Source organism: Gavialis gangeticus, unplaced genomic scaffold (genome assembly GCF_001723915.1).
Source record: "Gavialis gangeticus isolate Ggan-Ray unplaced genomic scaffold, GavGan_comp1, whole genome shotgun sequence".
In the NCBI taxonomy this organism is placed as follows: Eukaryota; Metazoa; Chordata; order Crocodylia; family Gavialidae; genus Gavialis; species Gavialis gangeticus.
In genome coordinates, this window is record NW_017729024.1 from 23121688 (window position 1) to 23138370 (window position 16683).

The 16683-nt window shown below is 39.1% G+C and overlaps 1 protein-coding gene across 2 annotated transcripts in view; it reads right to left on the bottom strand.

Moving 5' to 3' along the window:
- Positions 1 to 872: 872 nt before the first annotated feature.
- Positions 873 to 16683, bottom strand: part of ZFYVE16 (zinc finger FYVE-type containing 16) — a 61593-nt gene continuing 45782 nt past the window's right edge. The window contains exons 8-18 of one of the 2 annotated variants that reach the window (XM_019516953.1): positions 15192 to 15314; positions 14258 to 14413; positions 13287 to 13511; positions 10936 to 11018; positions 9634 to 9738; positions 8390 to 8540; positions 6570 to 6644; positions 5787 to 5949; positions 4687 to 4792; positions 3656 to 3820; positions 873 to 3087 (exon numbers count right to left, since the gene is read on the bottom strand). In XM_019516953.1, coding sequence (XP_019372498.1) covers positions 2926 to 3087; positions 3656 to 3820; positions 4687 to 4792; positions 5787 to 5949; positions 6570 to 6644; positions 8390 to 8540; positions 9634 to 9738; positions 10936 to 11018; positions 13287 to 13511; positions 14258 to 14413; positions 15192 to 15314 — 1514 coding nt within the window. In that variant the 3' untranslated portion in view covers positions 873 to 2925. Of the gene's footprint in view, positions 3088 to 3655; positions 3821 to 4686; positions 4793 to 5786; positions 5950 to 6569; positions 6651 to 8389; positions 8541 to 9633; positions 9739 to 10935; positions 11019 to 13286; positions 13512 to 14257; positions 14414 to 15191; positions 15315 to 16683 lie in introns of both variants that reach the window. The other variant, XM_019516952.1, reaches the window with a different exon arrangement.

A 16683-nucleotide genomic window follows, 5' to 3' on the forward strand; every position in this document is an offset into this window, starting at 1 on the left:
GGGACCTGAACCTGTTCAGCCTTCAGAAGAGAAGGCTGAGGGGGGATCTAGTGGCCTGTTCCAAACTAGTCAGGGGGGATCAGCAGGCACTGGGGAAGTTCCTGTTCCCCCAAGCACTGCCAGGAGTGACCAGGAATCATGGTCACAAGCTGGTAGAGGGTAGATTTAGGCTAGACATCAGGAGGCGCTACTTCACTGTCAGGGCGGCTAGGATCTGGAACCAACTTCCAAGAGAAGTGGTGCTGGCCCCTACCCTGGGGGTCTTTAAGAGGAGGTTAGATGAACACCTTGCTGGGGACATTTGACCCCAGTAATCTTTCCTGCCATGGCAGGGGGTCGGACTAGATGATCTACTCAGGTCCCTTCCAACCCTAGAAACTATGAAACTAAGATACGGAAGAAGAGGACACGCCATCTTGAATACCAGACTGAAAAGTGGCAGTACTATGCAACTACAAAAGAAAATGATAGGAAGAGAAGGGCACTTAAAAGTTCCTTGAAATAAACTAGGTTAGAAACCCCAAAACAGAGGTTAAGGTAGTTTTTTTCCTCCTCAAAACAAAGAAAAAACAACAAAAAACTTACCAGTTAAGTACAGGTTGCAAATGGCTACCCAAGAAGCTACCTCCCACCTCTTAACCAGGGAGCTGAGGAATTTCAAAGCAGAAGCACATCCCCTTGCTTTGTGCTTCTCCTAAGCACTAGAAATAAACCAGATTCTAACAACCACTATGTAGACAGACATGCAATGCCTTTCTCCTCCATCCATCCATATCCATCACCAAATATGCTTGCTACCCCTTATTTCCAATTTGGAGCAATGGTGTTTGTTTGTTTGTTTTCTTCCAAACCCAGAAGCCAACTATGAAACCTAAATGTTTGTCCATTTATTTGTTGGTGAGAAACGGATAAAGTTACAGGCCATACCCACACAAGTCACATTTAGGTATAAATACAGGTTAGGGGCAGACTAAGAGCTCCAGGTGCAGTGGCAGTGCTAAACAAAGAAAATACCTGGAAACAGAAAATTCTTGTGACAAAATATAAAAAAGTCGAGAAGTGTGTGTCAGGGGCTTTTTATAAAACAGAAAGAAGAAAGAATTATCATCTTATTTTATCTGTTAAACGTATTGATCAGTTTTATTGGTTAGTGATCATTGAACTGAAATGTACTAAAATGGAGAGTTTAAACACTCCCTTAAAAAGAGACATGGGACAAACTAATATTCCATGGATTATGGGACCACTATATCAAGACAAGTCTTGGGAATTGCTTTTCTGGTATAGCTCTATTTGACATTGACAAACAAGAACATGATTATGCTTATTATTTGACAATTCATGTTCAAACAGTTTGCGCTACTTTCCCCCCTATTAACCATTTCCAAAAAATGGACGTATTGTTCATACTGTACGTTAGTGTCTTTCACTAGCCTGCCATGTGCAATCTCTCTCTCAAGAAATTGCATCTAATTCAGTCTGCCTGCATAAAAACTTTGAATCTTGAGCCTCCCTCTTAACATGAGTCTTCAAGCTGCAGGTAAGAAGGGCACTGACTTGATTTTAAGTTATAAATTGCGTTTTTGATACAAAAACATATCAATATCCCCTATGAGAATCAAGGCATCTAGATGATAAAGGCTTGTGATAACCTCTCATTCTTAAAATTTTGATGTTTCACACAAATAATGTAGATTTTGGATACAATTTGCTTTGGTTCTGCTTATAGTAAACAGATAAGCAACAATTATCAAACCTGATTGTAGTTTACTGAATGTGTATTTCGGTACAGATTACATGCATCATGGAGTACATAAATAGATCTTATTTCTTAATACCCCCATATCAAAAATATGTGCTATACAAAGAATACCAAGTATGCTAAAGCAAACCGTTCAGGAAAATTCACACTTAATACACTGTTCTCCCTGAAAACAGAGGGCTACCAAGAGATCTCAAAAGTTGGAGAAGGGTGCAGAAAAGGTATTACAGGCTTCAAGCCTAGTTTATTGCTACATGAAGACTACTTTAAGGGTCATCTTGCCTATTCTTAAATTACTCTCGGAAATCCTAAATACAATAGTACATTTGAGCACAAAAGAAGAGATAATCAATTAAATACAAAAATAGTATCCATTTAAGTGAGATAAGTCCATTATAAATACATAATGAAATTGGTTATTCTATACAAAAAAACTGTTTAGAAGCACAAGTTCCCAAAGCACCAAACTTATCAATTGTCCCAATTTTAAAAGTCAGGACAACCCCAATTACAAAATCTTTAAAAAACATGTGAAAGTTTTGCTGTTTATTCCCCTTGCACAATCAATTATCAGACTATGCAGGCAGATTCCAAACATGCACCATCACTTGATATTTGCAGTCCAACCCAAAGATTTTATATTTGAACCTCAATGGCAAGAAACAGCTCTGTGTCAGTTAAATATCCTTCACAAGTTTTAAAAAGAAAAAAAAAATAAAACCCCAAACCACAAGTACAGATCACTTGTATATGCATGTAAAGCAAGTGTCACATTGCAGCTACAATTTATCTTAAGGACTGTTACTAAAACATTTGTTTGAGGTTAAGAGGCAAGAGCCAGCTACTATGGCTTGACAGTTCACACAAGTAAAATGCTACAGCTTGCTTAGAGAGGTAACAAGTCCTTGCCTTTTTCAGTGACTATTAAGTGTAAACTCTCAAACTTAGGAAAGCTTAAACTCTACAATCCTGTTTTTATGCTGGGGTAACGCAAGTTTTTGTTAGTTTTGTAAAAATCAAAATCCAGTTTAAATGTCTATTACTGATCTTAATTTTGCTTTAACAAACCTAGAAATGTTTAGTGTTTTTTAGCTTTAAAGCTTTGGTATTCAGTTAATCTAAGCCAATCAGTACATCACATATAACAAACAATGTTGTTTGCATTAAGAAAGAGATTCTGTAAGGAAAAATATTAGTTCCATTTCCAATGGTAAACTTGTGGGGTCTGATGATCCACCATGGATCACTGGGATCAGAGCACCATCCAGTTCATTTAGGTAATGCTGAGGAAGGTGGTGGCCTCCAGATCCTGCCTGATACTCAACCTGAAAGAAAAAGCGAGTCAATGACATGTCAAGACAAACAAGAGTGAAAGACAGTAAGTACCCTGTGTAACCAGCGTCTTCCAGCTCAAGTTTTCTACTATACAAAGTAGTATTGACCAAGGATGAGACACTAAAAAAAGCCATAACACAAATACAACATTCCTTAACCAGGCAAAAGGTTTGCTCTTTAAAAATATGAAATGCTCCTGCTTGAAGAGCAATCATCTACCTTCTGCATGTCAAAATGGTTGCTAGTTCAGACCCAAACAAATCAGGAATAACATGCATGTATCAGAAATGTTTCAATTTGTTACTTAGTGACTGATCACCAAACACTAACTGAAGAGATTTTTCTCCTGCAACAAAAACATAAGTTTAAATTTGCAGCTAACAACATAAAAACTTGCATTTCTTAGATAAAATCTTAAACAGTTCTCAGATCTATTCTGAATCCTTTCCAGGTACATCCATGGTAGGATGTGGGAAGGATTAGAGGGGTTATAGCCAAACAATTTTCAATAATAGCATTTAAAACATTTTATGTTTGCAGCAAACATTAAAAAATTACCATATCAGTATCAATCAAGACTCTGAGTCCAATCTTGTTCATTCCATTATTTTTTAGCATTTTGAGATGTGGACAAAGAGCGGTACTGCATGCTACAGCAAGATCTTTAGCAAACTGAGAGGAGGTTAGATCAGATAGTTCATGGTCCTTGAGAAAATAAAATACCTGGAATCATATTAAAACAGAACATGGTTAGTGGCTTTCCTTAGAATAGGGCTGTCCAACTTCTAAGCACCCAGAGGCCACATGCCCTGACAGGTGACACATGAGGGTGAACTCCATGCTGCATACTATGCAGGCACCCACCTCCACTCCACTCCCTGGGCATCTTCTCCACTGCTGTATTACATGTCTGTTTCCTTCCCACTGTTGCACTGCATGCCTACGTAGCTCCAGGCTCACCCTCAGCTCCCTGGGCTGGGCTGCAACCCACCACAATTGCCCACCCGTTAGGTTGGGAATGAGAAGCAGATGCCAGGAGGGGGAGGGGAGCCCAGCGACTCCAGCTACTGGGGCAGTGGCAGCTGATAGAAGCCCAGGGCCTACTTCACCCCTACCTAAGAAGAATAAAATTGACAACAGGGCTCTATTCTGTTCTAGTTTAAAACACAGAAACCATACACATACTAACACTGGTTTTTTGACATATCGATATTGGGTATTTTACTACTCCTGAAATAGGATGGTATCCAACATGTGCTAGATGCTTTCCAAAAGATACAGAAGAGCCCAGAGTTCCCAAAAATACAGTGGAAAGTTACACCCCCCCCCCCCACTCTCAGTTACTGATTAAATGGCCATGGGAGTGTCAGGAATGGACATTTCCTAAGTATATTGAGTTATAACAGAAGACATTGATCCAATGTACATACTTCCTTTAAGCAAGCACCACAGAACAGCAACTGGCACATTTCTAAAGCTTCATGACAAATTGAGATTGCTTCACTGGTAGTTTTCTCTTTTAACCAGAATCATTTTTAAGGTGATATAAGGAAACATAACATTTTAATACAACATAAGTTTTTACTTACTTCAGTGCACTTTATAACTTTTCCTTCTGCTTCAAAGTCTCTTCCTTGTACTAGTTTTTCACTCCAAATTCCTTCCATTGATTTTCCATCCACGGGGCTGATAACTCTATGGAATAAGGCGTATAAGAAGTTGTTAACAACTCCATTGTGTTCTTTCATATGAAAAGAGCAGCCGTTCAGCATGAAAAATCTTACTTGAACTGTTGGCTAATTCTTAAAGTTAGCTTTAACTTCTTCACTGTTAGAGACTCATCATAAATATCAAAATGCAGACAAAAGAAGCTAGGATATATAGATGCTTGGGATACAAAATGCACAGTTTCCATCCAGTATAAATGCTTAAATCTAATTCTGCTCCAGATACACACTCGTATTCTAAAACATACCTAACAGACATAAGGCTAATTTGGAAACTAGGCCTTTAGATTCTCTTGCAAACTTCTAAAGAGTCCTGGTAGGCCACCTCCATGTAGTACTCTTTGTTTATTCACACTGGTCCTATAAACCATTAGGTAGAGCACATCAAGTCAAGTTCAGTCTGAAAACTATTGCATTAGATTAAGGCAAAAAGAGTAATTCTAAATTAAGCATTTTGAACATGAACCATGATTTATTCATAATCAGGACTAGTTAAGCCATCAAAATATTAGTTCTTAAGCTAATTATGGCTTTCAACACTGGTTGACTTCTGACCTTCACAACCATGGAAAGTTACACTGAAAAAAACAGCACAGCTCTTCTGACTTATAAATAACATTACTGAGCTCTATAAAGGAATCAATCTAGTCTTCCCTGGGTAAGCGAATTGTGGCTTTGATGCTAGGAGTATAATATGAGGAAAAAAGACCAGTATAGAGAAGTGCTATTCTTTAAGATCACTACAAGCTTTAAAAAAACCAAAAAAACCAATGTTCTCTCAGTGACATCTAGAGGCAAACAGGCAGTTTTTATTCTCCTTTTTGGCAAGTTTAAATAGCCAGATACTGATTTATATTCCATTCTTTCAACCTTCAGCTTTATTTTCAAGGTCAACAGGAAGACCACAGGAAGCTCTGTTGACTGCATACTTAGACAGTCTAACAAATAACAAATATTCATACCCCTTGTTTACTTTTTCTTCACTTTTCACCCAGCAAACATCTACATATTCTCTTAGGTCTCCTGCATCCAGTTTGCCACAGGTAATTTTGAAATCCTTCTTGTCTCTCAAAGCCTGACGTAGGCCTTCCATTGTCTCTGCAGTTATTTGTACCATTAGTCCATCTAAAACAAAAGTATAAATAATTTCCACTTCCACATTCAGCAAAGAGGGAAGAGCACTTTAATAAACCCTCAGCTAGTAAAAATACTGCAATACATAGTCTGATTTTAAATTGTTCACGGAAAGCAAATTAGACAAGCTGCTGAATAGAATACATACAGCCTTTTATCCTGGTCATATTTAAAATGCTTTAAAAAAATTAAACAATTCTAAAAGCTTTTTGGTTGAACATGGAAAGACTGAGGGACATTCATTCTAGTTAGTATCACATGCTCAAAGATTGTGTTTCCTGAAATTAAAGCTCAGTCAGGCATGAAAGGTCACATAAAAGGTTTAAACACAGGAAATAAGCAAATTAAGTTCTCCACATCTTTCATTCTGAAGTACCTACAAACTGGAGGGGTTTAACTGACAAGGTGTGAAAAACCCATATAGTACGAGGTGACCTAAAACAGGAAAGTGTTTCAGCTTGTTTGCTTACACAACGATTCATTCATAAGTGAATTTTAGAAGACGACATGCTCACCTTGGTAGTGTTTAATTAACAATCAGACAAATCCTTATAAAAACATTTAACAGTGATTGTTTCCCTCTTCACAAGAAATCATATAGCAATCCATACCTTCAACTATACTGGATTTAGCAAGAAATCCTGAGGATGATTTTAGGGCCCCATTAAACACTACAAAACTTGCACCTGTAACTTAAAAAAAAGAAAGTAAACATATACATACATATTGTTCACTCTTAAGTTATTAACATTGCTTTTGAAAATGTATTTCCATTATATCAAGTGTTATGGTATATCAAAAATACTCATGAAAATTCCCTTAGTTGCAGGAAGTAATACTGAAGGTCATAAGAATTCACAGTCAAAGGAATTCAGTATCTGAAATCAGATCTACAGAAATACACTAAGTTTGCTAAGTTACTACAGCATACCTACAGAATGCAGGCAGTTGCACAATACATAGGCAGCCAAAAAGATGTCTGAAGACTATAACAACCCAGTGCCAATTTTTTTACTTATAAGTTAAACCTTTACACTTGGTTCAGCATTCAGGAACACTGTTTTAGTAGGTAATTTTATTTATTTTTAAATAAAATTACTTTTTAATAGCATTAAAATCTGCAGAAACACTCATTTACTTCATCATCAGTTCCTGTCTCCATCACTACAGATCATTGGTAGGACTGTACAAATTCAGGAATACCTAATGTTTATATAGTGTTTTGAAGATGTTCTAAATATCATAATGTTACTCAGATTAATAATTTCTGCACAGTTACGTTTGCCACAAGAGAAACTGCTACACTTTTCATATCTAAAATCTAAAAAATAAATAAAAGGGAAGCTTTTTATTTATCTGTTTGTTTTTTAGTTTAAACTAAACTCCCTTCTTGAGAGCACGGAGGCAGAAAGGGATCTTGGAGTCATTATTGACTCCTGAACATGGGCTGACAATGTGAGGTCACGGTTGGCCTGGAACTCGTCGTGCATCCACAGGTGCATCTCAAGTACAGCCAGGGAGGTGATCCTCCCCCTCTATGCGACGCTGGTCAGGCCACAGCTGGAGTACTGCGTCCAGTTCTGTGTGCCCCATTTCAGGAGGGATGTGGATAACATTGAAAGGGTCCAGAGGAGGGCCACCCGCATGATCTGGGGACAACAGGGCAGACCCTACAGTGAAAGACTGCGGGACCTAAACCTGTTCAGCCTTCACAAGAGAAGGCTGAGGGGGGACCTGGTGACTGTCTATAAACTCACTAGGGGGGACTAGAAGGGTTTGGGGGAGACACTGTTTCCCCTAGCGCCCCCTGGCATAACAAGGAATAATGGACACAAATTATTGGAGAGTAGGTTTAAATTAGACATCCGCAAGAACTAGTTCACAGTTAGGGCGGCTAGGAGCTGGAACCAACTTCCAAGGGAAGCGGTGCTGGCTCCTACCCTGGGGATGTTTAAGAAGAGGCTTGATGCCTACCTGGCTGGACTCATTTGAGTCCCGTTTTTCTCCTGCCTAGGCAGGGGGGTCGGACTTGAAGATCTACAAGGTCCCTTCCGACCCGACTTCTATGATTCTATGATAAATTCACTCTGCATTTTAAAGGTTACAAGTTTCTGGTCATTATTTAAAATGCAGACTGAATTAATCTAATTACATAATGCTATCCTAAGCATAGACATTCTTAAAAATGTACAGACAAGTAACAGTGTTGAAGGGTAATAAGAATAATTAAGTGTTAATATTTACACTGTATCCAACATTTACCTCATATATGCTTTTATTGTTTAGTTGCTCTTTAGAGCTTTTGAAATAAGGTATCGCTTCTAGCCAATCAAGCTTTTGGAAATACCTTGGAATAGCGTAAAATTGCTTCATTGTGCATGCTAGATCCGTGCTTGGATTGAATATTACAAAAATGTATTAAATTTCTTACCTCTTCTAGGGTGACCAGTGCCACTGTTTGCTTGTGTCTGATAGGTTCCATCATCACTTTGGATACAAACTAAGTGAGAATCTGCTTCAGTACTAAAACAGGCTCCAATGCTAATAACATGCTCATTAGAAGAGTTTATCACTTTCATTACCTGTCAATACAAAATGCTCACTGAGAAAAACTGACCTCAATCCTTGCTTTATTTTGCTAAAGCTGGTGACTGACCCTTACTGTTAAATATGCAGCTAATTAATATTTTTCAGACAACAGGCTTTATTTAAAGCAAAGAACAGCAAAACAAAACAGTACCTCCATTTTGTAAGTATTAACTTCTTTATAAAGAAGAAAACCGAAGTACTAGTTACATTTAAAAATCATTTCTAAAAAGATTTGCACTGTGGAAGTCACAGGCAGCTTGTAAGGACACTTCTAAGCACAGCCAAGTTTTTTTCCATTGGTTTTGTAAGGAAATCCAAAATGCACTGAAAAAATCTAGGAGGATCTTAAAGTTTTGTGATTAATACAGGATACTCAACTGCAGAACAAATATCTATAACTCATTTCCATCATAATCCCAAGCATAATGATTGCAAAATGAACAATGAAAAAATAATTTGGGGGTGGGGGTGGGGAAGCTTAAAAAAGCCTTTTCAAATAGCTTTCAGCAAAAGCAATATGTATGTATTTTACCTTTATACCAAAAGACCAGGGCAAGTCTTACATTAGAAGCAGGTGATAGGCCAAACCTCACAGGAAAAGATTTAATGGATTTAAATCCTGGTTTCTTTCACCGCCAACCAGCTATAGCAGTGACCAAATCCCAATTTAGTGCTTGCATCCCATTATAGCCTATGTTAAGTTCCCAGCTAGGGAGATGCATGTTTTCTTCGTGAGCTGTTAGGGAATTTTTAGTCATACATTCAAGTTTACAGTATTGAAAGTTTAAATAGTCCATCAAAGAGTGAAAAAAAAATCAACAGCAGTCAAAAGCCAAGAGCTTACTGGTAAAATCTAGGCTTGGAATTGACCATGGAATGATCATACAGTATAGACTCCAGATTTGGAGCTAATTTTGGCATTTTGTACCTTAAGTCTTGTAGATAAGTCTCTAGTCTAGTCAGCCCTCAATGATAGTTAAAAAAAAAAATCTCATCTGAAACAATTCAGTAGTATTATGAGGAAAATTGGGAAAAAAGACTAGATTTTTAGCAGAAATTACTGTGATCTAAAAATCTTAAACTCACCTCATTATATTTTCTTAGAGGTATTTTAATGCAGCTTCTACCCATTTCCATGTGAATAAATAAGTTATCTATGGTATGTAAGGTATATTGATAGTTTCTAAGGTCCTATAATTAAAAAAAAAAAAACAAACAAAAAAAAACACATCCTTCATATTAACAAACAGTTGAATGTTCAGCAACAAGTTTTAAGCATATTCATCCCACCATTTCTAGAAATATGAAATCACTTAAAATCCAGCCATCAAATCTTTGCATTCGTTTCCAGATTTGGAGCTAAATGAATCTCCATTTGAAGATGTGTTCTCTGTGTGTACATGTGACCTGTTCTCTGTGTGTACATGTGACATGCAGCAGGAAAAAAGTGATTTCTCTTTATATGTTACAGTAAATTATAGTATGGGCCAACCAGTGTAAATTTGTTACTTACTAGCACTTATCCTGACCTGTTAAATGCCTTTTTAAATTACATCTTCCTTGTCCACACTAGGATTGGACCATAACAAAAAAAGTTAAATGTCTTTCTTTTTTTTTTTTTCCCCCCAAGTTGATACAAATTTTGTGGGACAGTCACAGTAAGGTAATAATTACCATTAACCATCTAAAATACCCCAAATTTCAGCTGAATTGAAGTCATGTTAGCAGTTTTAAGATGTGTATGAGAAAATTAAAAAAAACCCATCTGAACATTACTGTATCTTATATTAGATGTAATTATACTTTATCCCTACTGTATTTTTGCCTGCACAAATGTGCTGCTACTTTTTGCTGTTGAGTATGCCCCTGTATGTAGGCTTTGTTGTGGGGCAAAATGTCATGCTCCAGGGAAGCTGCCTTCTCCCTGCTCTTCCAAGCTCCTGGTGTGCTAGAGGAGCCAGGGTGGAACTAGAGAAGGGGAGATGCTCTGGCTCACAAAGCATGGCATGATTGACAATTAAATCGGGATGAGAACACATTACCTCTACAACATCCTCAGTCTCCTAAATGCCTGGGGATAGCAAGGAACCCAACAATTTTCTACAGGTTTCATACTGAAAAAACTGATCCATACAAACCAATTTTTTTTAAAGGAGCAAACAAAAAAGTTGCATTATTTTAACTAAATCCAATGGTAGAATACACTCTGAAATATACAATTTGCACTAAAAGCCTATGGCATAAGGACATACTCACTAAATTAACTATTAGGGTAATTTTTGTAAGACTCCATCTTATGGAAGCATATTAAAATTCTAGTTAGTATTTCACACTCATACATATCTTAACTGAAATTGGGAAGAAAAAAAGTTTAAAACGTTTACTCACAACAAGTAAATTCATGATTGTGTTCCCTATCTCTCCAAAGAGAGGTTTCCGGTGTCTGATACTCATTACAGGAGTTGGGTATACTTTTAAAAAGGGGGGGGGGGGGAAAACAAACAAACACTTGTTACATGGAGTATAATCATATTTATGCATGCAAATATGCAAATGTCTAACCCAAATGCTTGCTTTCACATGTTTAATTAGCTTTTTAATTTTATAGTTTATACAGAATGGCAGGCATCCACACTCACTGGACAAAAGAAAGTCATCAAGCATTAAGAAAGTATCTTTGTTAACCCTAAGCAACACAAGACTTATGTACTGAACATGAGAGGGCACCAGCCACTGGAAGTGAGGAGAACCATAAAAAGGTTCGCATTGTGTAGACGCAGCTGTTGTCTCCCTTGTGCTTTGCAAGAAAGGTGACCAACTCCACAACAAACAAGGATTTAACTGCACAACTAATCAGCATCATTTGTGTAAGTAGGTCCTCCTATCCTATTTTGAACATCTGGAAGTCACAGTTTATGCAATAACGGACACTGAAAAACAAGTATCCTTTCAACAGAAAGGATTGCTAATTACCAAGAAGGAAAACAAGCTGAAGAATTTAAACCCAGATTATATATTAGACACTAATATTAGGTTTTGGTTAATAAGCCACTCATAATAAGTACTTTTTAAAAACACTTCACAAATATTAAACCTGGTAATCTAGAAAGTATTCAAGATGTTTATCCAACCCTTTTGAAAGTACTTTGTAAATGCATAAACATTTATTTATACTGTATACTGGCCAAGCAGGACAAACAAGTTTCCAGAATAAAATAAGTCTAAAAATTTTTATTAGTTTCACATCTCTTCGTCACTCCCTAAAGACTCTGTCTATCCTAGATAAAGGCTCCAAATGTTGCCAAAACCAAAGGGCACCTTTGCTCTGACACATGCTAACTGGCACACATCAGAGTAGAGTCTGCTGGAACATGCTAATTACTGCACTCCAGCAGTCTCCATGTCTCATGTACTCAGCGTCCCCACATTTCAAATTAGCAGCAGAGGTTCTTTAACTAAAGCTTGTTTGACAAGCTTTAGTTAAAGTGCACCTGCCACCATTTTGAAGCACGGACACTGAACACATGCGAGGCTATGGGAACTTTAATTACAGCAACTCCCAGAGCTGCTGTAATTAAAACGCGCCCCCCCCCGTCCCTTCCACCCTGGAGCACGTCTATATATGCCCAAAAAGATTTAGTCAAGTCTGTAATCCATAACAAGATAACTATATGTATCTGGGAGTGTGTAATGGGACAAACCACAGCCCAGGGATTCTCAAACTTTTTAGATTCAGGAAAACCCTCTGTCCATACAGTTTTTTGTTGTTTTTTTTTTAAAAATGTGGCAGCACCCTGGTAAAGAACCACTGCTGTACTGCATCAGTTTACTTCAGTGGTACTCACTGGGGTGCTGTCACTGCTGCCACAGCCACCACAGCCAGGTGGAACTGTCCCATGCACTTTGTGCACAACCAGAGAAGCCTAAAGCAGGCAAGAGAATGCAGTCTTGCCGCAGCCCTTCCCAGTTCAGTACCCCCTCCCCACAACCATGCTCCTCCTGAATGGAAACAAACCTACACAGAACAGTTCTAACTGCCCCATGTGCCTTTGTTTCCAGGACCAGAATGGGGGGAGAGGAGGGAAGGGTCAGACTGGGAAGGGCTGCAGCCCAACTACTGCCTTCCTTTCAGTTTATCCAATAACCTGAATCTAGGCAAGGAACACATGTTTGTGCTGCATTCCTTCCTGATCTGGCTGTGAGGTTATTGCACCTGGTTGCTGTGGTGTTTGTGTGTCTGTGGCGAGGCACTCCTGAAAGGGTTTTAGGGCCCCTCAATTAAGAGCCACTGCCATAGCATGTAAGAGTGTCAGGGAAGTAAGTTAACAGTGTTTCAAGAAGCAACCAGCCATTGGAAACATGTAGGGGTGCACGGAGGTGCACGTGCACCCCCTAGAAGTGCAAGCTGCAAAACCAAAAGTGCACTTCTGGTTTCGTTGCTGGCTTGGCGAGCGCCACTGGGGGACCTCCCCATCAGTGATCTGGTGCCCCTCCAGACTCGGGAAGCACCAGTCACCCATGAATCCAGCAAGATAGAATTTGAATTGTATTGATGCAGATATGTTTTAAGATCTATTTAGGATGTGAACTACAAAAAAACTTAAGCAACAAGCCTTTGCAGGATCAGACATATCTATGTTCTGAAACTACTGGATTGCCTCAGCATGCAAAGTTAAATTATACTTGTACATAATCTCAGCACACTTGAGGCCTCAATAAGCAAGTCTAGTAGAACTCACCTCCATATTCTGCTCCCAGTCTCAACATTAAACGAATTGGAAAAACCTTTGCCCATGGTATTTCCAGCTTATGAATAAGAATGCCGCAAAGGAAAGGATTATTTGGTAACGTGAGATCGTCAAGTTTCTGAAAAGTTGGCGTAACAAACAGGAACCCTCCATGATCTCTGTTACCAAGAAAGCTTTCAGTAAAGGTAAAATTTTCCAAATTTCCTATGAATTTTCCTAGCAAGAGAAAGGAATAATTAACTTCACATAACTAAACATTTAAAGTAGAAGCACTCTCACACAGTAGTATTTGGAAGAAATCTATTGCTCTGCTAACATGGTCTCTCTCATGAATCCTTTTAAAAACACCCAATATACAAACATCTGCCCCCCTACTGCTTTAATACATACAGTTTGGTTCACTGCACTGAAGAGATTACATATTAAAAGCAACCACTTACTGAAGTGCCAAGTGCAATGAATTTGGTCTCAAACTACCAGCTCTGGTACAACCAAGATATTTAGTTTTGGCTTTGTTGCTTTAATAAGTTCAGTTTGAAAAAAAAGTGTAAATTATTAACAATTAAATATACTTCACAAAATGTTGGTCCAATTTATGTACAAGTAGCATGTTTTTGAAAATTAAGAACAACATGAAAGCACATGCTATCCTGAAATGTTTTCCTAACCTGAGGCTCAAAGTATTTATATCTATAATCCCAATACATTAAAATATTACTGTTAAAAATAAAATAAGAAAAGAAAGGTGGATAAAAAAGGCCATTTTGAGGCTATTATCTTAAAAAGGTGTCAATTACTGAATTAGAATTTGAAGCAGAAAGACAATAAAAGCGACAGAGGAAATCTCTCTCAAGTATCAGAACTTCTCTAAAGCAAAATTAAATGCAACACCAAGAAAGTTGCCTTTTGGAGCTCAGCAATAAGACATGAACATTTTAAAGCTATTTATTAAAATTCCCTACCTTTCATTGCATTCTTATATACGTCAACAAACAATCTGAAGATTTCTTTAGGAACAGCATCTTCATTTGGCAAACACAGCAATAAAATGATAATTTCTGCCTGACCCAAGCTATGTAATCCATTTGTTGAGAAGTACCAGCACTTTTCCAGAGAATCTTAAAGAGAAGAATTATGTAATTAATTATTTACTAATTATAGTATAAAACACTGGAATCAAAGATTTGAAAATGATTTACTGTTTAAGTTCTTTCAGTGCTCTTACCAAATGCTCTCTTTAGGAAAAAAGGGGTTTTATAAAGCTTTTCCTAACCCAGTATTTAGCACAGAGAATAACTCTCATAATGAGAGTCTGGTTAGGCCATATTATCTGCAGAAGCATGAAAGGGAATAAAGTTGTAGCTTGTTCCACGGCTATTATGGAAAAAGACAGCTTGTTAACAAGCAGCTACGGAACACTGATGTGATAGGGGCTTTGACTGAACTGTATGTTCTACTTAAGGTAACAGCTGGAAGTCTTTACTGCAAAGTCTTTTATTGCAAAACGTTACACTAGAGTCTTCCTTTGCAGGCGTCCATGTCTGTAAATAAACACATATGATGTCTCCGTCAGTTCTTTTTATGTTAATAAGTATGCAGCAAGTTTATGGACATTACGATCTCAGTCATGTCACACAAAGATTTGAATACTCTGTAATTTATGTACCAAGAAATCCACTATGTATACCTCAGACTCGCCACAGCCTGAAGTCTACTGATAAAAAAGTCTAATCGAGCAGCACTAACAAAAATATAATCAAGAAACCTATACAGTAATGCTTCAGAAAAGCAGCATGCTCATTTGAGTAGCACAACATAATCAAGAGAATTCTTATTTATTCTCAATACAAAATATTATGGAAAACACAGCTGTACAGAAGAAAACATACTACTTACAAGAAAGTAACTTCACATTCACAAGGAAGTTTGCATTTAGGATAAATGTTAATGGATTCAGTCCTCCTTCAGAGAGAAGTGAAGTGACCTGCTGCTGAGATGGGTGTTCTTCCACTACAGGACCTAAATAAATTAAAATATGGTTTGGTTAAATATAACAGCTAGTATGTTTCCCTTATGTCTAAACAACCACACAGACCATAAAATGCATGAAATGTTACTTGAAATCTGTCAGATTAAAAAAAGATAAATTGTTAATATTACACAACTACTAAGTAGCCAAAGAACTGTGCATTTGTCTTTACAAGTAGACAACAAATAAGCAAAATATGGTACATCGAACATTAAAGTAGTATATAATATACTGTATTTACGCAAATCTAAGACAGTTTTCTTCTCCCCCTCCCCTCCCCACCACCCCATAGCAGGGTTTCATTCCAGGAGTGGCCATGACATCCCCGGGACCCCCTCACACCATATGCACTTCACTCTTTGAGCAATCACCCCTTCACTTGCCTGCTATGCCTTGAGGTATTTATCTTTTAGATCAGTGGTTTCCAACCTTTGAGTAGGAGATCACTTTTGGAATTTTAAAAGCAACCCAAGATGTATTGTGTGCCACCCCCTCCCCCAAGCAGGTAAAGTCTGTGGGGAAGGAAGTTGCGGGGCAGATTGAGGCAGAAAAAATTATTTGGGGGGTGTGCCACCCCAGCAGATAAGTCTGTGGAGTAAGGGACCAGGGGAGGGGGAAGGACTGTGGGGGGTGATGGGGTAGATAGAGGCCCCAGCCCTAGCTCTACTTCTCCCTAACTGCTGGGGCCTCAAACTCCGCCCCCCCCCAACAGTGGTGAGGGAGGGGGCAGGGGCAGGCAGGACAGAGCTGTGAGCAGCTCGTCTGGGTGGTGCAGGAAGGGGAAGACATACACCCAGAAGGGCAAGGGTACACGTGCCCCCACATCTGCACAGAGGCAGGGCAGGGCAGGCTGGAGCTGCCAGCTGGGGCCAAGCTCTTCTGGGCCTGCAGGATGGGCCACGCTGTACTCAGGCCGGGTGGTAGTAAGACTGGGAGCAGGGCTGGGGCAGGTGGACTGCAGCAAGCCAAAAATTTGCTGTAGCCCCCCCAACCCTCCTCCCAGCAGCACCACATCCCAGCCAAAGTCTGCAGTGGCAGCTGCCCCACCCTGGAGATCCCAGGCACGTGGTCCCCATGCCCTTGGGGGGGTGGGGGGGAGGGAAAAAGGGACTGGGAGGCAATGCTGGGCTCTTCCTGGCAGAGGCTGGGCCGTGCTTCACTCAGGGCGGGAGATGGTGGTACTGGGAAAGGGGCTGGTGGGGCTACAACAAATTTTCAGGTGGCTCCAGCCCCCCGTAGCCCCGCTCCCCACACTGCCACCTGGCCAGAGTGCATCATTGCCCAGCGCCCACACCATGAAGAGCGCAGCCCCAGCTAGCAGCTGCAACCCACCCTGCCTGCAGATCCAGGGTCACATAC